A 26,242-nucleotide genomic window follows, 5' to 3' on the forward strand; every position below is an offset into this window, starting at 1 on the left:
GTTATATGCTTCAGAAAAGCTTGAAAAAGATAAATCACATACAAAAAAAACCATCAAATGTGAGATAACTATAGAAGAGTGAAACAGGAATTCCATAAGACTGAACTCTTAAAATTCCAGAAAAGCAACACCTGGGTATTTCGCAAGTATCTCAGTTTAATCTCCCTTTAACAACTAGACATTTTACTAAGTAATGGAACTACAAAGGGCCCATATTCAAGGAAATGGCATTGGTTCTACACTAACAGATTGATAAATGAACGTGTTAAGTTTTACGTTACAATAAAATGTTTAAACTTCACATAAAATTTCTATTTACCATTAAGTTTTTAGACTAATCCATTACAATCCAGTCAAGTGACATCTCTATTAAAGAAAACCTACCTACAATAAAACGCCTACACAAACAGGTTTGTGTGTGGTAATGTCTTCAAACTTATAATGGATCAAGACTTCTCAAAGAGACCATGACCAAAAGTAGTACTTAATGCAATTTTCTACATGTAACTTACTTTTTGTTTAAAGCCCCTATCAGCAGAATACTTCTCTGAATGACAACAGTAAGGAACAAATGATAAGGCTAAAACAGCTTGCATTTATCAGGGATAATATTAGAAGACAGAACCACATACAGTGATTTTAAAAATATTGTTCTTTTCACCACCAAATATGATGAGTCTACCGTAGCAATCCTTCACAATATCAACACTATGAAATGGTTGGTCATCCCCCAAAAAGCCAACAATTTTTTAACATGTTTAGAGTGAAAGCTATTATACTTACTGAACAGCTATTGATAAAACTCATCAAATTATCTTCACCCATGAAAACGACTGTTTTCATCAATTAGTACTTCTATATGACATGGGTACAAAGAGTTGATGATGTATTTTAAGTATATATACAAGTCAGTTTAAAAAATAGGTTTTTTTTTTTACCTCTTTCAGAGGGCTTCCCTGGTGGCTCAGACGGAAAAGAATCTGCCTGCCACGTGGGAGACCTGGGTTCGATCCCTGGATTGGGAAGATCCCTAAAGAAGGGAATGGCAATCCACTCCAGTATTCTTTTGCCTGGAGAAACTCATGGACAGAGCCTGGTAGACTACAGTCCATGGGGTCACAAAGAGCTGGACACGACTGAGCAACTAACACACTTCTTTCAAGTGATCTGGCTATTTCTGGACTCACCTCTAACTTACACAGCTCACATACAATCCCCTAGCACAATCTAGGTTTACATTACTGAGCAGAAAAATAAAGGTGGCAGCATCCAATCTGATTTGAAGGTGTAAGAAACTGCTGTGTTCCAACAGCAAAGATATCCATTATTAAATAATGGTGAATAAGAATGAAATCAATTACTAAGCTTTTTCTTTCAATGTCCAATATTTGTTTAATAGACTATTAGGCTGTTAGAACATAAATTATTAGAATTTTGAGTTATTTCTTAAAGGGCTAGAGTACCATGAAAAACTCCTAACATTAAGCATGCTATAAACCAAAGCAGCGTGAGAATGTCTACTCCACTTAAAATCCAACTTATCCACCTAGTTAACTTGCCTATCTAGGTCTCACCATTCTTCTCAGCTCAAACGAAGTACTTCCTCTTCTGTGAAATCATCTACACAATTCATGTGACATTCAAACTATCTTAACTGCTTCACAGCATACCTCCTCTATCAAGTCAAGAAAGAGTCAATGACACTGATATAGCTCCTTAATAAACATAATGCTCCTTTCGTCTGTAAAAGGATAAAGATTTATATAGGTTCAAGTTTAATTTGACATTCTCAGCAAAAGCATTACCCCATGAGTAACATGAATCTCACTACAGCCACAGCACTATGTAGCATTATACTGGCTACAATGAGAACAAACCACTAGATGTGAACAGTCACATGGAAAGGTGCCATATGGTACTCTGAATAATGTGCAATCTAAAATGTTTTAATGAAATTCTAACACTTATAAAAAGCCAAAGAGAAAATATCACATCTTATTTATCAAATGCATAGCTTCCTAGTTATCAACTTACATGTTGAAGATCATCAGCCTAAGCATACAGCTTTATTTTGGCAAACACCCAAAATACATTTGGTATGTGTTTCAGAGTTAGAGATCTAATCAAGCAAAAGAAACACCTAAGAAATTAACGAGAAATAAGGAAACGATATGGCAACCCACTCTACTATCCTTGCCTGGCAAATCCCATGGACAGAGGAGCCTGGCAGGCTACAGTTCATGGGGGTGGCAAAGCATTGGACATAACTGAGCCACTGAGCACACAAGGAAATTAAATCATTTTTTCAAATATACTGCTTATTCCTCACATTTTCATAACTTTTGAAGGAAATGATCTCTTATCTTTACAACAGAATTTACAGAAAGCTATGATGGACGAGTATGTTCTTAGTATTTTCTTAAAAGGTGTCGGCACTATAAGCAAGAGAGACTTCTATAACTAATCCCTTGCAAGTGCTTTAAATACAAAGGTCAAATGTAATACTATATGCAGACCTTTAGGAAATCAAGTTAGCTTTGTATGAATTAAAAGTCAACAGAATTTTTTTCTAAGGTGACAACAGTGATTTTTTTAAGTTTCTATGACAGGAACTTCTGAAGTGGTAAACAACCACATTTATTCTTTACACCTACTCCTTTCTGAAGATCCAGTAAAACTACCTTTCCCTAATTCAGAGATACACTTGAATTAGAACAAAGCCCACCATTAACAGATGCTCGATAAATTAGTTTATAATTGATGTTTATATAATAATCTCTAAAGACCAGATTTGTTTCCACATCTTACCTTCAGCCCTAAAAGAATATTTGGATTATTCATTCATTTCATATTGACAAGTAATATCAATGTTTAATTCAAGCTAAAACCCCTACATTGTAATTCAAATACTGTATTAAAAGGGACTATATTAAATTAGCTTTGTAAGTCCATTTTAAATTAACCAGGTTAACTGGTTAATAAAATACAACAATTTCTCACAGTGAAAATCTACCACCACTATCAGCAGCAGCAAGAGAAGAAATGTTGACTTAGCACTTGCTATGTTACAGGTATTATTCTAAGGGACACACACAAATTACATATTTGATCTGAGAACAATCCTAAGATGTAGCTGTTATTGTCAGCTCCATCTTCTGAAAGCAGTAAGCTCAAGGAGGTTAATTAACATGGACAAAATCACAGCCAGTAAGTGACAGACTAGGACACAACTAGGCACCATGATCCTAGAGTCTGTGCTCCACAATCTATTTCCTTTTGATTCTTTTCTCAAGTCAAGTTTTTAGAACAAGACTGCCTTGTTAGAAATTCACTCCGGAAACTCTAAGCAGTCATGCAGCTGGTCCTTTGAACTGTTCCCTGAGGTCCCAAAGAATCTGCTATGGCAATGGCTGGTAAATCCTCCCCAAGTAGCAACCTTAGAGGTTCTGTTATACTAGGCTCTTGTATTTGTTATGTACTTTTAGATTCTCTTTCATCTTCTCACCTCGACTGCCTTTTGGAAATTAAAAAGTTCCCCAAGTTTCTGAACCATGTTCTGTGAAATAGTACTTCTTTAGCTGGCTTGTTCAAAACACCTCTCCCTCAGGTTTTACAAAGGGTTTATCGTATCTTAAAACCCAGGCTGTTTATTTCCCCCATCACTCAATTAGATCTAGACTATGCCCTATCTTAATTGTTCTTGATTTTCCAGCAGATTGTCCTTAAGTTATATAAAAGATAAACATCTCAAGATGCTTACCTACCCTTACAGAGCTAACATCATGTGTCCTCCAAAAAAGAGCTGCAACACTTTCTGCTTCATACACATTATCCCAGATTGAGTTCTTAGCCTTCTGACAAATTCCAAAACTGAAATGAAACTGATACTCAAAAGCAAACGATTCAGAATAAAAGGTAAATGACATACACCAAATCAACCTATCACTGTACCTTCTCCACCAAGGCAAGTTTAAACAATCAAGGAAAATGTCTTTCTGTGAAAGCTCTACCCTTTCCACAATTATGTTCACCAATAGTCTACACTGTGACAAGTTTTCACACTCCTCTGCTGCCCCTTCCATGTCATTTTTTTTTTTTTTAAAATAAAGGATCCATGCAGAAGCATACAGATACAAACTCCCTTCCCAACGGGTTTATGTTACAATCAGGTTAAGAAAAAGAATCAAACCAATCTCTGATTATCCATACTGTCTATAAACCAGTCCTGAACCATCTCAAAACTGATCTGCCTTAGAAATGCTGACTTACACAAATCAGTGTAAGTAACATGAAGTAACATGAAGACTACAGTGCCTTCAAGTAAAAAGTATGTTTTTCATTCAGAAAAAAGGGTTTTTTAAAATGATGTTTTATTGCTACTCCTGGCAAACCATTACTTTTACTTCAGTTCTTAACTGAAATTCTGCCGTCTCTTTTCCAGCCTCAGGTGAATTCTCAAGTCATGCTTTCAAATACACTCTACAAAATTCTTTCAAAGCCTAATCATAATTTGAAATTTTATATTTACTGTGTATTTGCTTTATGTGGACGGGGCCAGTTTTACTTTTACTACTATACCTAGCACTGCCCAACACACAGAAGGTACTCAGTTATTAGCTGACTGAATGAATGACTAAGCATCACTTGCGTAAGTTAAAGCTACTAGGTTCCCTCGGTATCACACTCAGTAATTTTATAATTTGAGGAAAAAAACAAAAAGGAAGCATAGCACCAAAATAATAGTGAAATTAGCTACCAAAATAATAATGTAAATATTAAATATTTTAACTACCTCACTGAGGTACGCCGCCCCCCTCCAGTAACTTCCATTCCAAGATGGCCAGAGGAACATACATATATTGCAAAAGCAATACTTGAGGAGGAAAAAAGGATAGGAGCAGGCAAACACACAACGAATTATAAAAACCATTTCGCAGTGGTGGTTTTGAAAAGTAACTTGACTAGAGCAATATTAAGACCTAGAATGTAGACACATATGTGTCCCAAACACTGGAGAAACTACCTTTGGACCATTAGCGTATAAAGATGAAGCTAAAGTAGTCTCAAACAAATTAATTAGTAAATCAGCATTTATAGTGTACACAATGAATCAGGAAGGATATGGTTAAATTCTCAGCCTCTCAAGCAGAATCTTGAGTTAGTCCTCGTCACCATCCTTCTACAGTGAAGATTAAAGGCTTCTTCTGACTATAAAGTAGATCCATAGGCATTTTATATCTACACATGAGAACAGTTAATGGAGGGCTCAAATAGTTGTCTAATAGTTGTCTGATGTATTCACTCTTCCTACCCAATTAACTACGTAACTAATTCTCATTAAGTTAAAGCTTTAGCTATTTTGAACATCTGGGTTCTCAAAAAACAAGCTGATGGATGACTACACAAAATATATCTAGGGATTCATAAGACACTGCACTTAATAAAACTCTCCCATTAGTTAAAACTACCACTTACTCCATACTAACAGGATGTGATATCACTTAAAGACAATACTAGGTTACCTTCTAGCTCTTCAGAAGATTCCAAAAGAAATTTCAATAAGCTTACCCTACAAGAATTAAGGTTTCTTTTTAAATTTAAATAAAGCCACTAGAAACCATTCCGCAAAAAAAATCACAATGCCAAAGATAGAGCTCTCAAATCTATTGTCATTCATTCCCTATTAACTGAACCAAAATCTTTCCCAAGCATGTATCTTTTGAAAGCCTACCAATAAACATTTACACATTTTGCCCTAACACTGCATGTAACATTCTCATCTCCCAATTCCTAAATTCTGCTCTCCCTGCTCAACTATGGCTTACTTAAAAAAAAACTCAACGCACAGTAAATCAAATGTCATGTTATTGTTTCTCCTAAAGGTGAGCAAAATCTGCACTTTATTATCCTCAATTCCTGGACATTATCTAATCTTAAAGTAATAAAAAAAATAAGTTTAGATTTTAGGTAACGCTTTTGTCAATTATACTGTATTTACATCTGATAAATACCATGACTGTCACTAAAAATTTATTCAATAAAGATTAAGGTTTAAGTCAAAAACACACCTCATAAAGTTACAAAGACAAGCTGACTCAAGTAAACACTTAATTGCTATTAACAACTAATTAATAAAGCAATTAATTGGAAATTATAATAAAACAATAAATCAAAGAAACTAGAAGAAACTGAGATGGAATTTGAAAGGTAGCAAGGTTTTGATTATGGAAAAAAATGTTAAGTTGTGATAGCACCGTTACATTTAGAGAAATCTTATTTTTGAAACAGATGCACTGAAATATTTACAGATCGAAAGTATATGATGCCTAGGATTTGCTTATTTTGGGGGACACAGAAATGGGTTGAGATATGGATGAAACAAGATGAGTCAACTTTGAAGATGCAGGACAAATAAATATGAGTTTATTACAGCATTATTCTACTTTTACATACATTTGAAGTTTTCTGTAAAATACACAGCTTCCCCTGTAACGCTGTATCTATCTCTGCCATCAAAGACTCCTGTTGCTGTCTATGTAACATCTTACCCACCACTGTCTTTTAAAAACAACCTCAGGGACGAGACAGTATCAAGACAAAGAACTCATTTTAAAAAATGAAGAAACTGTCATATGCATACACACGGAATAAACAAAAGAGTTTCAAAAGAATTACCATCAGGCAACAAACATCACACTACTTATGCTGAACCCAAGTGTGAAGATGAAGATTAGAAATCAGGAAAGTTAAAGCATTAGAAAGCAGCTCAATATGGTTGTCAATCATATTAGAAAGACGTTCAATATGGTGTAACAAAGAGGTTTTTGAGGAGACTCATAAGAGTATATTACAAAAGATTGCTCCTTTTAGTTCAAAACACATCCATGGTAACACTAGTGTAATTAATATCAAAAGCCCTCTACCCCAAATAAATCATATCCCTTCCCATACATCCTTCTTTCTACAAATATTTTTCCTTTACTAAGATATATCATCTACCTTTCTGTCATACTTAAATGATACACTTCACCTAAGATATAGCACCAAGTAACTAAAATCTGACCTATGAAATTCAATGTCTACTGAACAGCTATATATATTACTAACAAAAAAAAAGAATCCATATTAAAAAGTCATCTAGTAAGCATAAGAAGGTTTAATCTGGATTATTCTAAAACTGGATAACTTGAGACTCCACTAGCAAGGTCTGCTATCTGGTGGCAGAAAACTAAAAGTAGAGGGGAAATAGTGTCCATTTTTAAAGACAGTACTTACTTAAGAATGGTTTTTGCACTACTGCAGTCTTCAAATCGAATGGAGTAACCAACTTCCTGGCCCAACATCACATCCATTTCATCAGCAACTCTCTGAGCCACACTCATTGCAGCCACTCTCCTGGGTTGGGTACAGGCAACTCCTCTTTTGGGTCCTGGTAATGATCGCATGTACTCCACACACCACTGTGGAATCTATCAAATAATTTCACATTTAAATTAATTCTACTCTGCCTACACATCGAGTATGTTTAACATGAAGTGTTTTATCTCATTCTAATAATTTAAGACAAAATTCAATTTAGGCACATCACAGTTATTATTTACGACTCAAACTTTTAATAGCATGAGCTCTCCAAGGCAAGGAAAGGTCACAGAGAACACTGATACGATGTAAACCACACCTTGGTGAGCTAGGTACACTGAGCTGAATATGCTGTATGGTATCAATGTTCCACCACCAGGCATTTTTCTATACACGGGGAAAAAATTCAACTTAGGAAAATTCTAAGTTTCTAACAAATGTTAGTTCCCAAAAATATTCTAAGAAACTGTTAACTTAAATTCTTATACAATTTCAGTTACAAAGTAATGCACATAAAAGTAGAAATAATATCTATTTGCAATTATAAAGTTGTATCTTTCAATTCAATTCAAATTTGTTATGTTAGGGATTTCCCCAGCAGCCCAGTGGTTAAGACTCCACTCTTCCAATGCAGGGAGCACAGGCTCTATCCCTGGTTGGGTAACTAAGATCCTACATGCTGTGAAGCACATTCAAAATGTTTAAAAAAAAAAAAGCTAAGTCAAGAGAATCTAACTCCTATCCCTTTCCCCTCAGAAGTATACACAACAGTAACATCCTAAAGGTTCGTTTTAGGAAGATCTTAAAAGTTAACTGTCAATCTCAAACTCAAGAGAACCTAGAGAAGTAGCAACAGCACTTCCCTGAAGGAGTGCAAGGAAGGGTACAGAAGGGGTGGCGGGAGACCAACAGATATAAGCAGCTGGTTGTTGCCATGATGACAGTGTATTTCCTGGCTGTTTCATTATCAACAGAAGCTCAGAGATCCTCTAATTTAATGGTTCTTTCTCTACCCACCTACCTGAAAAAGAACCACGGGAAAAATCTTAAGTGCTTACTGCATTCAACTGGAACCCACTGCTACAAAGACACAATGGGTCTCCATCAAAGCCCTCAAGTCTATCTGGTTTTAATGTTACAGAAAACATGGGAGTTTTTTTGGTGTAGAATTTATACAGTGATATTTGAAGAACACTGGTTGTTGTACTATTATTGCATTGTAGACAGGTTTTCTGCAATTTTAGGATAACCGCTGTCATTGACAAGTATCTGAAAAGGGAAAGGAGAGATTATGCTGCTTCTCTAGGAATGTAAATACGCATATCTTTAAAGAACTTAAAACGAACAAAAATACTAAACTAAAACAGAAGGGCATCTCTGGGCTTGTAAACCAACAGATCGAAGTTTATGTGGCTTTCCAGAAAAGTTTTTTATGTATCTTCATTTCAGCAAACCGCCTACAAAGGCAAAATGTACTTCATTTGATCAAACAAAATGAAATTCAAATAAACATTCGTTGGTCAATTAAAGTCATTAAAACTTAATTCAGAACTCTCAAAGCAAGAACATTCACAGATTTTTAAATTCACTCTAGTGAAACAAATAGCTTACTTCCACTTTAAAAATAAGACAGGAACAACTTTGGCCAATTCATCAGTTTTTGAACTTTCGATCTCAGGACCTCTTTATACTTTTAAAATAACCCAGAATGCCCAACAACTAATACATTCTTTGTGTTAGGAAATTAAAACTGAAAACTTGTTAAAATATTTATTAATTGCTTAACAGTAAAAACCCATTCTATGTAGCATTAACAGTTGCTATGAAGAAAGTACATCCTAAAAAAACAAAATTTAGCAAGAGACTACACTGTTTCAGATCTGCTTATCTCTAATGTCTGGCTTAACAGAACACAGACTCTAACTGCTTCTATTTTGAATGTACTACAGTATTTGTTTTGTTTGAAGTATATGAAAAAAATCTCAGGAACTCTGAAAGGGTTTCAGGAACTTCCAAGGGTTTCTATACAAGATTTGGACCCTGGCTTCATCAATATATTTATCCATATTTCTAAGAATAGCATTAAGAAGGGAAGTACATCATGAAATATGCTGACTTGCTCAAGCCAAATATCAGTTCTAAGCCGTCCCTTCCCTCAGCTTCCCCTCCTCCATTTGTGACCATCTACCTAAAAACTGATCCATAGCCCTCAGTCTTCTTGTTTTATATATCACCCTAAGTGATTCTATTTATTCTTCTGACATACATCAAATGTCAATCCCAACCCTAGTCCTACACCTGACCTTATCATTTCATTTGAAGAATGGCTAAGTTTTTGGTATCCTGAATCCAACAAGTTTAAAACCAAAACCACTTCTCACCTTTCTCCAAATACTTAAAAATCCCTCCCACGTCTCCTACTCAACAATAGTAACATCTTAACTCCAATCTTTTTTTTCTGGCTACACAGCATGGGAGGTCTTAGCTCCCTAAGCAGGACTGAACTACTGCTCCCTGCAGTGGAAGCATGGGGGTCTACCCACTGGCCTGACAGAGAAGTCCTCAATCTGTCCTTTATTCTCCGTTCTACCACCCTATACAAAATCAAATTGTTATGACTTCCTACAAAGCCTGCCATCAACATTCTCACTAAATAGGACATTTCTGTAAAATTTCTTGTCATTTCCCTTCAACCTAAAGGTTCTGCTGACCCCTTGATCTGCAGCAAGAAAGCTACTGTTTCAGTCTCCCCAGCTCCACCTCCGTCTCCAAACACACACTATACACTCTGGCCAGGGGCTATGCTTTCTCTTCTCTCTAAACATATGCCCTTTCTCATGCTGTCCCTTTGGCTGAATTAGCTTTAGTTTTTTATTTGGCTATAGTATATGTATACCAAATTGCAATGTGCAATGTCTTCACTATGAATCTCAGTCAAAAGTTAAACTACATAGATTCTGTTTGGAGAACTTCATTTTCTGATAGGCACACACACAAAAAAATTACTCAAAATGACTGACAATTCTTAATGGTTTCGAGTCAAAATTCAGTAGGAGTATGCCAAAAAAAGTATTTGCATGAAATTCATTATTTGAAGAGTTCCCTTCAAATCCCCCAAATGCCCTGCAACCCTAAGTATCCAAGTATCTTAAGTATTAAAAACAAACAAAAAATCCCAAATACCAATCCAAATAATCACAAACCTCTTGTTTTGAGTTTGCTTGACCTTCTCCACTAACTGCTTCTAAATAAGCTCATCTCTGAAATAATGTTAACCATATAAGACCCCAGAAGGGCAAAATGAAATAACTTTGGCTATGAGACAAAGGTAAAAAGTTTTAAACACTGAACCCAACCATATCTATTATGTAGTCTAGGGCAACCTACTAAACTCATAAATCTAAATCTCATTTTGCTCATCTGTAAAATGGTGATTAACAACTTCCTTGCATGGCTGCTGAAAAAATGAGATAATACAAAGTACACAGTGCCTGGCTTTACCCAACTGCTGATTAAACAACTACATAAACCACTGAAATAATTATTAAAAACATGAAACTAATAAGTTCAGAGTTATATCATTCCATGTATTTAATTCTTTAAATTTCCACAAGGTGATAAAAATAAACCAACAGTTTTAGTTTCTAACATCAACACTACATTTCCTCCACTTTAAAAGAAATATCATATTCACAAAAGCTCAGTCTTTTAAATAACAAAAACTTTCAATTTGGGTTGCTATTGTAGTCTTCAAAATGTCTCCATGAAATAATTAATAATTTGTGTCATGTAACCTTAAAAAAAGGTTATCTTGTAAATTCAGTACACTCAAATGTGAACACTTATAATAGATAAATAAATACGGAAAAACAGGCCAGTAGGAAACAACGTAATTATCTCAGCATGATGAATAATGATTAAACTCATTCCAACATTTTCCTAAATTTTCCAAATTTTCTACAATAGCCAGGGACTGCTATTTTTGTAAAATTTTAAGAAATGTTCTGATAGATCAGGATCAATCATCTGAAAATACGGTTATCTCACTTCTCAAGAGAATGCAAGTTAAAAATTACACTGAAATACCACTTTCCACCTATCAGATCTGCAGAAGTTCAGTAGTACACTCTAGTGGTTTCCCAGATCTGTTCTAATATATGCTCATGGAAGGTTAAACTATGTTGCCTATTGCCTATGGAAGGCTATTTGGCTGTATGCACCAAAATTACAATTAATCCTCCTCTGACCCAGCACTATCTGGAAATTTATCTCAAATATATACTTGGCCATGCAAAACAACCATCAGAAACAGCCTAGATGTCTATGATATGGGCCTAGCAAATAAGGGCTCATCCATGTTTGAGAAATATCCTAAGTATATTACTAACACAACACTAATATGTGTGTTTAGTTCAGGCGTGGGGAGGATGGGGACACTACTGGATGGAGGTCATAAGTAAAGAGATCTCACTTAGCTCTTCTACTTTTTAAAAAGAATAGATATCATTCACACAGTTCAAAACAATTATAAAAACAAAAAGCAATGAAAATGACAAAAACAAAAATCACTCCAATGGTTCAGATCTCTTCACCTTGGCACCCCCAAATATGTATCACACCAAATTCAAAGTGGGTGGGAGAGTATCACTGTCATAATTTACATAATAAAACTTGGGGGGGGTATCAAAACCAGCACTGCTGTTTTCCCAAAGAGACTCAGGAAAATAGGTACTCCCTACACAATCTCTACCCTGTAAGTCACTAAAAAGTGCTAAATACAGAAAGCAGCTATGCCTCAAAATATTCTGACAGCCCAGCCAATGAGAATAACTGCCAGGACCAAATCCACAACATTCAGTAAACACAAACATTAATAAAGTACGTACATGGCATGCAGTGACTCACCTGTGTTGTTTTACCAGACCCAGTCTCACCAACAAGCACAAAGGACTGATGTCTAACCAGAATATCTGTAAACCTATCCTTGTATTCCCAAACAGGGAGCTGAAGTCGTTTCTTTAGAATATCATAGTATCGAGGTGTGTGGGGTAAGTTGGTAAATGGATTAATGCACTGTGGAAGTGACGTGTGTCCTGCATGTCCGGTGTGTGTTGAATGCGCAGAATGTGTCGAATGTGTTGAATGTGCCGAGTGGGTTGAGTGAGCTGAATGGGAAGCTTTTAAAGGTGGTAATCCAGCACTGATAAGCATAGCATTTGTCGAAGCTCGCAATTCCTTCTCCTTTTCTTTCTCCCTTTCCCGCTCTCTATCTCCTCTATCTCTTTCTCGGTCTCGATCTTTAGACCTATCTTCACGGTCACGGTCTCGATCCCGATCCTTCCTAAAAATAGAAAAAAAAATCTTACAATTCAGATTCCAAATTCTATGCAAAATTTTCACAGCAACATTATAGTCACAAGAAAGTAAACGTCCAACAACCAAATAAAAAAACTGATATAAAACTCAAAAGTACTAGAAACAATGAAAAAGAACTTTTAATCAAGGATTCTCCATTCATAACCATCTTTCCCTTCTTTGATGATGATTCAAATTCTCCTAAGAACAGTCTCTCTCCACTTTCACCTATCAGCTGAAATAACACAAGAACTCGTTTTGCAAGTAAAATCCTCTCTTTCTTAGAAGATAAAGAGTAAGGGCAGTGTGGGAAAAAGGCAGGGACAAATTAGGCAAAGAGAATAGCATCAGTCCTTCCCAAACTCTCCTTCAGGTTAGGTTATGTGAAAATGTATTTTTGCACTGAAAGTGTATTTATTTATTTATTTATTTTTAATTTTTATTTATTATTATTTTTTTAAATCTTTAATTCTTACATGCGTTCCCAAACATGAACCCCCCTCCCACCTCCCTCCCCATAACATCTCTCTGGGTCATCCCCATGCACCAGCCCCAAGCATGCTGTATCCTGCATCAGACATAGACTGGCGATTCAATTCTTACATGATAGTATACAGGCAATGACGACCCTGTATGCAAGACAGGAAAAAAGACACAGATGTGTATAATGGACTTTTGGACTCAGAGGGAGAGGGAGAGGGTGGGATGATTTGGGAGAATGGCATTCTAACATGAAAGTGTATTTAAAACTTAACAAGAAATAAATCTTTTATTGCTTCTGCCTCAAAGATAATTCCACCTCATATTACAGTCACACAAATATTAGTTGAAGAACTAGTAAGTTTGTTTTCTTAAGTTACAGTTTCCAAATTTTGTTCAAAAAGCATATATTACTCTACCAAAAAAACTAAAACTTTTTACTCTGGTTTTCACTGTTTACTCTTGCATCTATCATTAACAGTAATAGTAAAACATTGAAAGTACCCTGTAAAACCTATGTATGCATTAATCATCCATAAAGTGAAAAGTAGCCCATTAAAAAAAATCATTGGTTATTATTAAGTTGTTTAAAATTTTAAAATTACGCAGATGACCACTATATTAATCTTAGGTCATTTAGTCAACTCTATTATCTACTTTTAATTACTAACTGTTATGTCTTAGTCGCTAATTTGGGTCCAACTCTTTTGACCAGCGACGATCCATAATACAGTAAGAATTTTAAAATTACCTGTTTATTCATTCTACTAACCTAGTGTGTGTGCGTGTTCTCAGTCGTGTCCCACTCTTTGAGACTCCATGGACTGTAGCCCGCCAGGCTCCTCTGTCCATGGAATTTTCCAGGCAAAAATACTGGAGTGGGTTGCCATCTCCTACTCTTGGGAACTAATCTAGTTTATTTCAGACCAAATTCTACAGCAGACAAATGTACAAGGTATTTGGACTCAGACTTGAAAACAGTGAGGCAACATGGAACCATGAAACAAGCCGCTAAATATGTCACTGTTCCTTATCCACAACACACAAAAGTCATGAATTTCCGATGCCCCAATTATCGGCAGCAGACAAGGGAAGACCATTCATTCTCTGTAATAGCATATCGGCTGGAAAAGTTACTCCCCTTAAGAGAACAGAGCTAAAATGCTGAACCCAGCATGAGTTACCATGGTTCCCCAATTACAAAAAATGATAAGCTGACCAATTTTATTTGTTCTTATCCTTTCGAAAATAAAGTTCTATTCTACAGAAACTTGCCTAGAGAGAAAAATCTTATTACACATACACAAATATTCACACACACACACTTTTCACATAAAATCTTTTCATACATGTATCTATAAAAAGTGATTTCTCCCTTCTCCCATCCCAGTGTTCACCTTTCACAGAACTATAAGATATACAAGCTAAAACTGAAACTTCTCATCCCATCTGGTATAAAAAGAAAGAAATCAAAGGAACCTAAAGGACAATCTACCTAGCATACAAAATGAAGCCCCACCAGTTCAGAACTTAAGCTTCCTGGCCTATCTTCAAAATAAACCACCAACCATCCTTTCTTTGGAACTCTGCATTCAAGTGGGTATATTTTTCCTTTTCTCCTTTGCTTTTCGCTTCTCTTTTCGGGGCTTCCTTGGTGTCTCAAAGGATAAAGCGTCTGCCTGCAATGCAGGAGACCCGGGTTCGATCCCTGGGTTGGGAAGATCCCCTGGAGAAGGAAATGGCAACCCACTCCAGTACTCTTGCCTGGAGAATCCCATGGACAGAGGAGCCTGGCGGGCTACGGTCCACAGGGTCGCAAAGAGTCGGACATGACTGACTGACTTCACTTCACTTCTCTTCTTTTCACAGCTATTTGTAAGGGCTCTTCAGACAGCTATTTATTTGTATCCGGTCCCATCACTTCATGGCAAATAGATGGAGAAACAGTGGCTGACTTTATTTTGGGGGGCTCCAAAATCACTGCAGATGGTGACTGCAGCCATGAAATTAAAAGATGCTTACTCCTTGGAAAGAAAGTTATGACCAACCTAGACAGCATGTTAAAAAGCAGAGACATTACTTTGTCAACAAAGGTCCATCTAGTCAAGGCTATGGTTTTTCCAGTAGTCATGTATGGATGTGAGCTGGACTATAAAGAAAGCTGAGTGCAGAAGAATTGATGCTTTTGAACTGTGGTAATGGAGAAGACTCTTGGAGATCCAACCAGCCCAACCAGATCAATCCTGGGTGTTCATTGGAAGGACTGATGTTGAAGCTGAAACTCCAATACTTCGGCCACCTGATGTGAAGAGCTGACTCATTTGAAAAGACCCTGATGCTAGGAAAGATTGGGGGCAGGAGGAGAAGGGGACAACAGAGGATGCAATGGTTGGATGGCATCACCAACTCAATAGACATGAGTTTGAGTAAACTCCGGGAGTTGGTGATGGACAGGGAGGCCTGGCATGTTTTTCAGGGGCCTTCTTCACCAGAAACTTCATTACCAAAAACAACCACAACAGAGGAAGGAATAAATACATTCTGAAGACAAAAAGATTAACTGCTGACCACATACTGGGGTTTAACCCTGATGTAAGTGTAAAAGGAGCACCGAGATCACAGCTGCATATCCACCGGAAAGGTATAAGCCTCAGTGTACTCATTTGCAAAGTGAATAGTATTAAGAATCTCTTAGATTAAAACAAGAAAGCAAATTCAATCACTTTGAAATGTTGCCTATGATTCTAACTCTCTACCTTCAACAGGACAAGGAAGATAAAAGGGCCAGTTAAGGAGGGCTCAAACTCACTGCTTCATAAACGTATGTAGGATATTGTATATATGCATGTTTCCTTTTTAAAAACAGGTACTTTTACTATAAAGGAGTTTGTTATTTAGAAGATTTACTAATTGAGGTCTAATGCTTAAAAAACCAATTATTAAAGCAGTGCACTATAATCACTTAGCCACAATACTGACAGGAAGAGACAACAGGACACAGTTGTTGAGCACAGGGTTCAGTATTCTATATCAGCTTAATCCTCAACCTCAGCGCTTAAGCTAACTATATATATAACCAGTTATTTCTTTCCTCATCGATAAAAATCTCATGGGGTAATGCAAGGATTAAATGAGTTAATATAAATAATGTGCTTAAAATAGTGCCTGGAACATAATAAATATCCAATATAACACCAGTTATCATATTTTTTAATTTAAAATACCAGGTTAAAATTCTACATGGAATAACAAATGCTCTAAAGATGTAACCTGTTTATCCAAGTACTTTAACTAAGCACTGCTCTTAATCTGGCATTCTCACTTTCCAAGGATATATCGGACTTTGAAAATACATTACTAAATACAGATAAGGATGTTCATCACACTTTTTACTTCTAAGGTTGGAAAACTACCCAAAAAATCAGTGAACAGGAAACTGGTTAAATAAATTAAGATACTCCTTTACAAGTAGAATACTATGCAGCCAATGAAAAGAATAATGTATATCTATTCCACAGCTTATGACACATTTCTGGGTGAATTTTTTTTTTTATTAAATCAAAGCCTAAATAATACATATTAAAAGGCAGCAATGGAGAAGCAGACACAGAAATCAGACTTATAGATACAGTGTGGGAGGGAGAAGTTGGGATTGAGAGTAACATGAAAACATATATATTACCCTGTGTAAAATAGCCAGCCAGTAGGTATTTGCTGTGACACAAAGAACTCAACCCACTGCTCTGTGACGACCTAGATGGGTGGGATGGCGCAGGAGATGGGAGGGAGGTTCAAGAGCGGGGGACATATGTATACCTGTGGCTGATTCATGTTGATGTATGACAGAAACTAGCACAACATTGTAAAGCAAGTATCTCCCAATAAAATTAAAAAAAAAAGAAAAAGATCTTACTGCTATCAAATATTATAGTTCATACCTGTGAATAAATATGCAGAGACATAAGTAAAACAAATTTTCATCAAGAGATTAAGGAAGGGGATGAAGGCATCTGAGAATTTTTTGCCTTTTACATTTTTATGAATAGACATTTCTTGTGTTCCCTGGGGCAAGTTACTTAACCTCACCTACATCACAAAACTTAAGTGAAAAAAACATATACATATATATATACATACACATATAGTACCTAAAGTATTTTGGGAACTATACATATTATTTTATCACTATATTTGCTTCACATTTTTAACAGAAAAAACTTATCAGGCAGTAATAACAGAAACAAACATTAAGATGAAAAAGTCCCTGCTGCTGCTGCTAAGTCGCTTCAGTCATGTCCAACTCTGTGCGACCCCATAGACGGCAGCCCACCAGGCTCCCCCGGCTCAGAACAAGAACACTGGAGTTGGTTGCCATTTCCTTCTCCAATGGGTGAATGTGAAAACAGAAAGGGAAGTCGCTCAGTTGTGTCCCACTCTTCGCAACCCCATGGACTGCAGCCTACCAGGCTACTCTGTCCATGGGATTCTCCAGGCAAGAGTACTGGAGTGGGGTGCCACTATCACTTGGTTAACAATTTTACACGAAAATGTTGTGAATAATGGAAAAAAAGAGTATGTAACAGAAACCTTCAACGTCTCTACCTGACTCCAAAACTAAAATATACCAAGAGTATACAAAGCCAAATACAGTTTAGGAGCATGAATCTGAGGTATAATCTCTCACTGAAATTACCTTCACTTCTCAGGAATGGGGAAAATGGGACATCCATGTTTGGCAGTGGAGTTCACATGACCGACAGGCCTACTCTCCCAGGTAAAACCACCTGTTAACTATAACTAGCAGGGCTTAAAAAAAACTACAAGGCTGCCTGATAGTCAACAAATGTGACTTTTAAAATTATTAAATGGGGTGGGGGTGGGAATCCCAAGCACTTATAAACACTGTAAACTCACTGCTAGATGAAGTTCTATGAGAAATGACATTCAGGTGACATAGTAATTACTATACAAATGCCCCACCAAAACATCTCAGAACTTGAGTTTTATTTCAAAGATGAACTCTCCTTCATCTACAGGTAGATGTCATTTATAATACCCAGGAGAATCATAAGTTCACCATGAAAGACCTGAAAAGTTCATATTTTTACTAAAGATGCCAGATTTACAAGAAAAAGGGCGCAAATCCATGTCCCTATCATGGGACCACTAATCCCAAGCACTTGAATGGTGGACATACATCATAATATAAGTGAATTCATTTATTGTTTTCCAATTTCAACTCTGAGAGAGAGATTAAGATGCTAAGCTGCACCTTAGCCAGATGACAAGCAACTTACTTTTGCTTCACAGGAACAAAGAAGCAAGTGTTCCCTACTTCACTAACCCAATATACACGTCACTAAAATAGGCTGTAATGACACCGAACTAACCATAGTCTGTGTGCTGTATTGGAAAATGCAAGAAGCAAACTGAAAATCAAAAGATCAAGGTTCTAAATTCAGCTGTAAACTAAAAGGTTGCACAAGCCACCTTAACAACTCTGGGTCTCCATTCCTCATCCCTTGAATCCCTTGAGTGTGAACAATCATACTCTCCTCTTTCAAGTGACTTCCAGGTCTAAAGAGTTTGTAAAATTTTGCTGTGTGTTATGAGGGGGCGGGGTGAGGGTCCACTGCCGAAAACGACAAAACTGACATAAACACTGCAAACTAAAAAATTTACAAGATTAAAATCTTACATACTTATACTTTCCGTATTCAACACATGAAAAGATATCAAAAAGTACACCCTATCCTGGCTTATACTCCCCAGACACCTCAATCAACCCAAAGGAAGGGCTCTGAGTGAAGAGAAATTCAAAAAAGTTATCCAGACTTGACACAGCGATTCTGCACAAGTATACACACAGTACTATGCAAAATTATGCAAAGTATTGAAGGTATCCAGACTTTCAAGTCTCTTGCCTGAATTATTCGAATAAATCTCTGTACATCAGGGAATAAAGTACACACTGAACAAGAACTTATTTTCGTGCAATTGCGAAAGTCAACTGTTAAATTTCTCTGCATCTTGAAGAAAAGGCCGAGTAGAAAGAAATCGGAAAACACCCGTGTATTTCAACTCCCAAGCAATCTCCCCAAGGGCGACATTTTGCCGTTTTAAGTACCAGACACTTTTGAAAAGGATCTTCTTGTTTCAAAAGCTACTTATGAATGAGGGCGGGGAAGAGGGACAGAAAACAAGAACTCACAGGAAAAAGAGAGAGAGAGACTATCTTCTAATATCTATCCCAGGGATAACCCTGTAACTACTGTTTCGGCCAAAGCAGGAAATAAAGGAGATGGCGGGAGCGTGGGCAGAGAGCGGAAGTTTGCCTTGTACCTACTTTGAAGTGTTTGAATGGACCGAGGCACGCGCTCTCCCGCCAAAGTATAAACTCAGCGGCCCCAAATCACCAGCTGCTGCCCAAAAGGCATATTCCACAGTTTTCTTTTCTCACGGATGGCCCTCTACTCTCCCATCCCCCGGTAACTCCTCGTCTGCACGCCTCACTCAACTTCCCCCACCCGCGCCTACACCAGAATCCACGCGCTTCTCTCACTTTTCGGCCTCCGCTTCTCCCCTTGCTGGGCACTCAGCCTCCCGCCAAGGCCGTCTCCCAGACCCCGCTGCCCGAGAAGTACCTAGTGCCCTTGGAGGCGACTACTCCTGCCGCGCCCTCCCCCACTCTCTCCTCCGGATCCAGGCCTTACCGGGAGCCCAGACCACGAGGTCCGCGGTTCCCTCCCGTCCGCTCCCCTCGAACGGACTCTCGCTCGACTCCGCCCGGGGAGGAGGCGCCCCAGTGACCACGCCAGGCCTCTCCGCTCTCTCCACTGGGCCGGGCGGCGGCCGCGCCACTCAGCTCCCCCGCGCCCTTGCCGGGCCGAACGCCGGGAGTGGCACCGCTCTCCCGCGCCCCGCCGCCAATGACCCGAGCCGAAAGGGAAACAAAGCGTCGGGCCCCGGGGTCCGCTCGGCCTGGCCCTCCCTGGCCCGTCCGCCGCCGGGACCCCAACAAAGCCCGAGCCCTTGCCTCGCGCCCCCGGCCTGGCTTACCCATCGGTCCCCGCACGCTTCTTGCCGGAGGGGTAATCCTCCCCCAGGTCCAACCGGTGTCGCTTAGACATTTTCGAACTCCTCGAGCAGGCGGTTATGAAGGAAGAAAAAAAAGAAACCCTCGCGGCTCTATCCGCGCAGTCGAGGGCACCTTCTAAACTCTGGAGGACCCCCACCCCTCCCGCTACAACAGCCTACACCGTGCGGCCGGAACCAGGAGCTAAAATGGCGGCGGCGACGAGGGCTGGGCCTGCGCGCGCGCTTCCGCGGTATGATTTGCGTGCGTGCGTCTGTAGTGCGCGCGCACGCAGCGGAGGCGGGAACTCCAGCCCCGCCCGCTGCCTCTAGGCCCGCCCTTATTCCTTCGTGCCTGGCTTCTTCCTCTTGCCACCGCTTTCCGCCGTCTTGGTAGGTGCTAGGCTGGTTGAGCCTTTGGGTCGTTCATGCCCTTCTGATTTTGGAAATTGAGAAAAGAGAAAGTCTAATGCTGAGTAGGTGATTCTATCCATTACCCTGGCATTAGGGGGACGCAGAACTAGGACTGGAACCCAATTATAACTCCAGGTCTGGAACTTGAAACTGCTGAGCTCAGCTGCCTTGAGGAAACTGAAGTGAGAAAATGTCAAACTTACCGTAATCAGTTTTGCCTTCAAAAAAAAAAAATTGTATCAGGGTATAGTTGATTTAACATTTTGTCTTTAAAAAGAAAAAGAAAAGGACAATATGCAGTCTATTGATCTTTTTACTGGAATAGGGAAAGTTGACAATAAAGGCGTAACTTTTTCCTGCGTGTCTATTATGTGCTTCCAAGGGATTCTTGCCCACAGTGATAGATATAATGGTCATCTGAATTAAATTCACCCATTCCAGTCCATTTGAGTTCAATTCAGTCACTCAGTTGAGTCCGACTCACTGAGACCCCATGAATTGCAGCACACCAGGCCTCCCTGTCCATCACCAACTCCCGGAGTTCACTCAGACTCACATCCATTGAGTCAGTGATGCCATCCAGCCATCTCATCCTCTGTCGTCCCCTTTTCCTCCTGCCCCCAATCCCTTCCAGCGTCAGAGTCTTTTCCAATGAGTCAACCTTCTCATGAGGTGGCCAAAGTACTGGAGTTTCAGCTTTAGCATCATTCCTTCCAAAGAAATCCCACGGCTGATCTCCTTCAGAATGGACTGGTTGGATCTCCTTGCAGTCCAAGGGACTCTCAAGAGTCTTCTCCAACACCACAGTTCAAAAGCATCACTTCTTCGACGCTCAGCTTTCTTCACAGTCCAACTCTCACACATACATACATGACCACTGGAAAAACCATAGCCTTGACTAGACAGACCTTAGTTGGCAAAGTAATGTCTCTGCTTTTGAATATGCTATCTAGGTTGGTCATAACTTTCCTTCCAAGGAGTAAGCATCTTTTAATTTCATGGCTGCAATCACCATCTGCAGTGATTTTGGAGCCCAAAAAAATAAAGTCTGACACTGTTTCCACTGTTTCCCCATCTATTTCCCATGAAGTAATGGGACCAGATGCCATGATCTTAGTTTTCTGAATGTTGAGCTTTAAGCCAACTTTTTCACTCTCCTCTTTCACTTTCATCAAGACGCTTTTTAGTTCCTCTTCGCTTTCTGCCATAAGGGTGGTGCCATCTGCATATCGGAGGTTATTGATATTTCTCCCGGCAATCTTGATTCCAGCTTGTGCGTCTTCCAGCCCAGCGTTTCTCATGATGTATTCTGCATAGAAGTTAAATAAGCAGGGTGTCAATATACAGCCTTGACGTACTCCTTTTCCTATTTGAAACCAGTCTGTTATTCCATGCCCAGTTCTAACTGTTGCTTCCTGACCTGCATACAGATTTCTCAGGAGGCAGATCAGGTGGTCTGGTATTCCCATCTCTTTCAGGATTTTCCAGTTTATTGTGATCCACACAGTCAAAGGCTTTGGCATAGTCAATAAAGCAGAAATAGATGTTTTTCTGGAACTCTCTTGCTTTTTCCATGATCCAGCGGATGTTGGCAATTTGATCTCTGGTTCCTCTGCCTTTTCTAAAACCAGCTTGACCCCCTCCCCATCCCCGCCTCTTGTCCATTTTAGTTAGCTGATTTTTAAAATGTCAATGTTCATTCTTGCCATCTCCTGTTTGACTACTTCCAATTTGCCTTGATTCTGGGACCTAACATTCCTATGCAATAATGCTCTTTACAGCATCGGACATTACATCTATCACCTGTCACATCCACAACTGGGTGTTGTTTTTGCCTTGGTTCCATCTCTTCATTCTTTCTGGAGTTAGTTTACTGATCTCCAGTAGCATATTGGGCACCTACCAACCTGAGGAATTCATCTTTCAGTGTCCTATATTTTTGCCTTTTCATACTGTTCATGGGGTTCTCAAGGCAAGAATACTGAAGTGGTTTGCCATTCCCTTTTCCAGTGAACCATGTTTTGTCAGAACTCTCCACTAAGACCCATCCATCTTGGGTGGCCCTACATGGCATGGCTCATAGTTTCATTGAGTTAGACAAGGCTGTGGTCCATGTGATCAGATTGGTTAGTTTTTTTGTGATTGTGTTTAGTTCTAGAAGGTCTTGTAGGTCCATAGTCAACAGAAGAGTCTGAAGTGCAGTACTTGGATGCAGTCTCAAAAACGGCAGAATGATCTCTGTTCATTTCCAAGGCAAACCATTCAATATCACAGTAACCCAGATCTATGCCTGACCAGTAATGCTCAATGACCGAAGCTGAAGTTGAACGGTTATATGAAGACCTACAAGACCCTCTAGAACTAACACCCAAAAAAGATGTCCTTTTCATTATAGGGGACTGGAATGCAAAAGTAGGAAGTCAAGATCTGGAGTAACAGACAAATTTGGCCTTGGTGTACAAAATGAAGCAGGGCAAAGGCTTAAAGAAAACACACTGGTCATAGCAAACACCCTCTTCCAATAACACAAGAGAAGACTCTATACATGGACATCACCAGATGGTCAATACTGAAATCAAATTGATTATATTCTTTGCAGCCGAAGATGGAGAAGCTCTATACAGTCAGCAAAAACAAGACCAGGAGCTGACTGTGGCTCAGATTGTGAACTCCTTATTGCCAAATTCAGACTTAAGTTGAAGAAAGTATGGAAAACCACTAGACCATTCAGATATGACCTAAATCAAATCCCTTACGATTATACAGTGGAAGTGAGAAACAGATTCAAAGAACTAGATCTGATAGACAGAGTGCCTGAAGAACTATGGACTGAGGTTCATGACATTGTACAGGAGACAGCTATCAAGACCATCCTCAAGAAAAAGAAATGCAAAAAAGCAAAATGGCTGTCCGAGGAGGCCTTACAAATAGCTATGAAAAGAAGAGAAGTGAAAGGCAAAGGAGAAAAGGAAAGATATACCAATTTGAACCAGTTCAGTTCAGTCGCTCAGTTGTGTCCGACTCTTTGCAACCCCATGGACTGCAGCACACCAGCTCTCCCTGTCCATCACCAATTCCCAGAGTTTACTCAAACTCATGTCCATTGAGTGGCTGATGCCATCCAACCATCTCATCCACTGTTGTCAATGCAGAGTTTCAAAGAATAGCAGGGAGAGATAAGAAAGACTTCCTCATTGATCAGTGCAAAGAAATAGAGGAAAACAATAGAGTGGGAAAGACTAGAGATCTCTTAAAAAAAAAAAAAGATACCAAGGGCACTTTTCATGTAAAGATGGGCACAATAAAGGACAGAAATGGTGTGGATCTAACAGAAGCAGAAAATATTAAGAAGAGGTAGCAAAATTACACAGAAGAACTATACAAAAAAGATCTTCATGACCCACATAATCACGATGGTGTGATCACTCATCTAGAGCCAGACATCCTGGAATGCAAAGTCAAGTGGGCCTTAGGAAGCATCACTATGAACAAGGCTAGTGGAGGTGATGGAATTCCAGTTGAGCTATTTCAACTCCTAAAAGATGGTGCTATCTTTGACAAAAGAGGCAGGAATATACAATGGAGAAAAAACAATCTCTTTAACAAGTGGTGCTGGGAAAACTGGTCAACCACTTGTAAAAGAATGAAACTAGAACATTTTCTAACACCATACACAAAAATAAACTCAAAATGGATTAAAGATCTAAGTGTAAGACCAGAAACTATAAAACTCCTAGAGGAGAACATAAGCAAAACACTCTCCGACATAAATCACAGCAGGATCCTCTATGACCCATCTCTCAGAATACTGGAAATAAAAGGAAAAATAAATAAATGGTACCTAATTAAAATTAAAAGCTTCTGCACAACAAAGGAAACTATAAGCAAGGTGAAAAGACAGCCTTTGGAATGGGAGAAAATAATAGCAAACGGAGCAACTGACAAAGAATTAATCTCAAAAATATACAAGGAACTCCTGCAGCTCAATTTCAGAAAAATAAACGACCCAATCAAAAAATGGGCCAAAGAACTAAACAGACATTTCTCCAAAGAAGACATACAGATGGCTAACAAACACATGAAAAGATGCTCAAGAGAAATGCAAATCAAAACTACAATGAGGTACCATTTCATGCCAGTCAGAATGGCTGCTATCCAAAAGTCTACAAGCAATAAATTCTGGAGAGGGTGTGGAGAAAAGGGAACCCTCTTACACTGTTGGTGGAAATGGAAACTAGTACAGCCACTATGGAGAACAGTGTGGAGATTCCTTAAAAAACTGGAAACAGAACTGCCATATGACCCAGCAAACCCACTGCTGTGCATACATACTGAGGAAACCAGAACTGAAAGAGGCACGTGTACCCCAGTGTTCATCACAGCACTGTTTATAATGGCCGGGACATGGAAGCAACTTAGATGTCCATCAGCAGATGAATGGAAAAGAAAGCTGTGGTACATATACACAATGGAGTATTACTCAGCCATTAAAAAGAATATATTTGAATCAGTTCTAATGAGGTGGATGAAACTGGAGTCTATTATATGTGTGAAATAAGTGTATGGGTATGAGAGTTGGACTGTGACGAAAGCTGAGTGAAGTAAGCCAGAAAGACAGTATAATAACGCATATATATGGAATTTAGAAAGATGGTAACGATAACCCTGTATGCGAGACAGCAAAAGAGACACAAATGTGTAGAACAGTCTTTTGGACTCTGAGGGAGAGGGTGAGGGTGGGATGATTTGGGAGAATGGCATTGAAACATGTATATTATCATATGTGAAATGGATCGCCAGTCCAGGTCCAATGCATGATACAGGGTGCTCAGGGCTGATGCACTGGGATGACCCAGAGGGATGGGATGGGGAGGGAGGTGGGAGGGGGGTTCAGGATGGGGTACACATGTACACCTGTAGCGAATTCATGTCAATGTATGGCAAAATCAATACAATATTGTGAAGTAATTCAATTCAGTTCAATTCAGTTACTCAGTCGTGTCCGACTCTTTGCGACCCCACGAATCGCAGCACGCCAGGCCTCCCTGTCCACCACCAACTCCCGGAGTCCACTCAGACTCATGTCCATCGAGTCAGTGATGCCATCCAGCCATCTCATCCTCTGTTGTCCCATTCTCCTCCTGCCCCCAATTCCTCCCAGCATCAGGGTCTTTTCCAATGAGTCAACCTTCTCATGAGGTGGCCAAAGTATTGGAGTTTCAGCCTTAGCATCAGTCCTTCCAATGAACACCCAGGGTTGATCTCCTTCAGAATGGACTGGTTGGATCTCCTTGCAGTCCAAGGGACTCTCAAGAGTCTTCTCCAACACCACAGTTCAAAAGCATCCATTCTTCAGCGCTCAGCTTTTGTCACAGTCCAACTCTTGCATCCATACGTGACCACTGGAAAAACCATAGCCTTGACTAGACAGACCTTTGTTGACAAAGTAATGTCTCTGCTTTTTAATATGCTATCTAGGTTGGTCATATCTTTCCTTCCAAGGAGTAAATGTCTTTTAATTTCATTGCTGCAATCACCATCTGCAGTGATTTCGGAGCCC

General features: G+C 39.0%; 1 protein-coding gene across 1 annotated transcript in view; it reads right to left on the reverse strand.

Annotated features, from left to right (window-relative positions):
* The window catches only part of DHX15 (DEAH-box helicase 15), a 55,471-nt gene extending 34,972 nt beyond the window's left edge, over positions 1–20,499 (reverse strand). Inside the window, exons 1-3 of the mRNA XM_013964561.2 lie at positions 20,254–20,499; positions 12,265–12,700; positions 7,276–7,469 (exon numbers count right to left, since the gene is read on the reverse strand). Of these exons, the coding sequence (XP_013820015.1) occupies positions 7,276–7,469; positions 12,265–12,700; positions 20,254–20,324 (701 nt within the window). The 5' untranslated portion in view covers positions 20,325–20,499. The remainder of the gene's footprint in view (positions 1–7,275; positions 7,470–12,264; positions 12,701–20,253) is intronic.

Source organism: Capra hircus, chromosome 6 (genome assembly GCF_001704415.2).
Source record: "Capra hircus breed San Clemente chromosome 6, ASM170441v1, whole genome shotgun sequence".
Lineage (NCBI taxonomy): Eukaryota > Metazoa > Chordata > Mammalia > Artiodactyla > Bovidae > Capra > Capra hircus.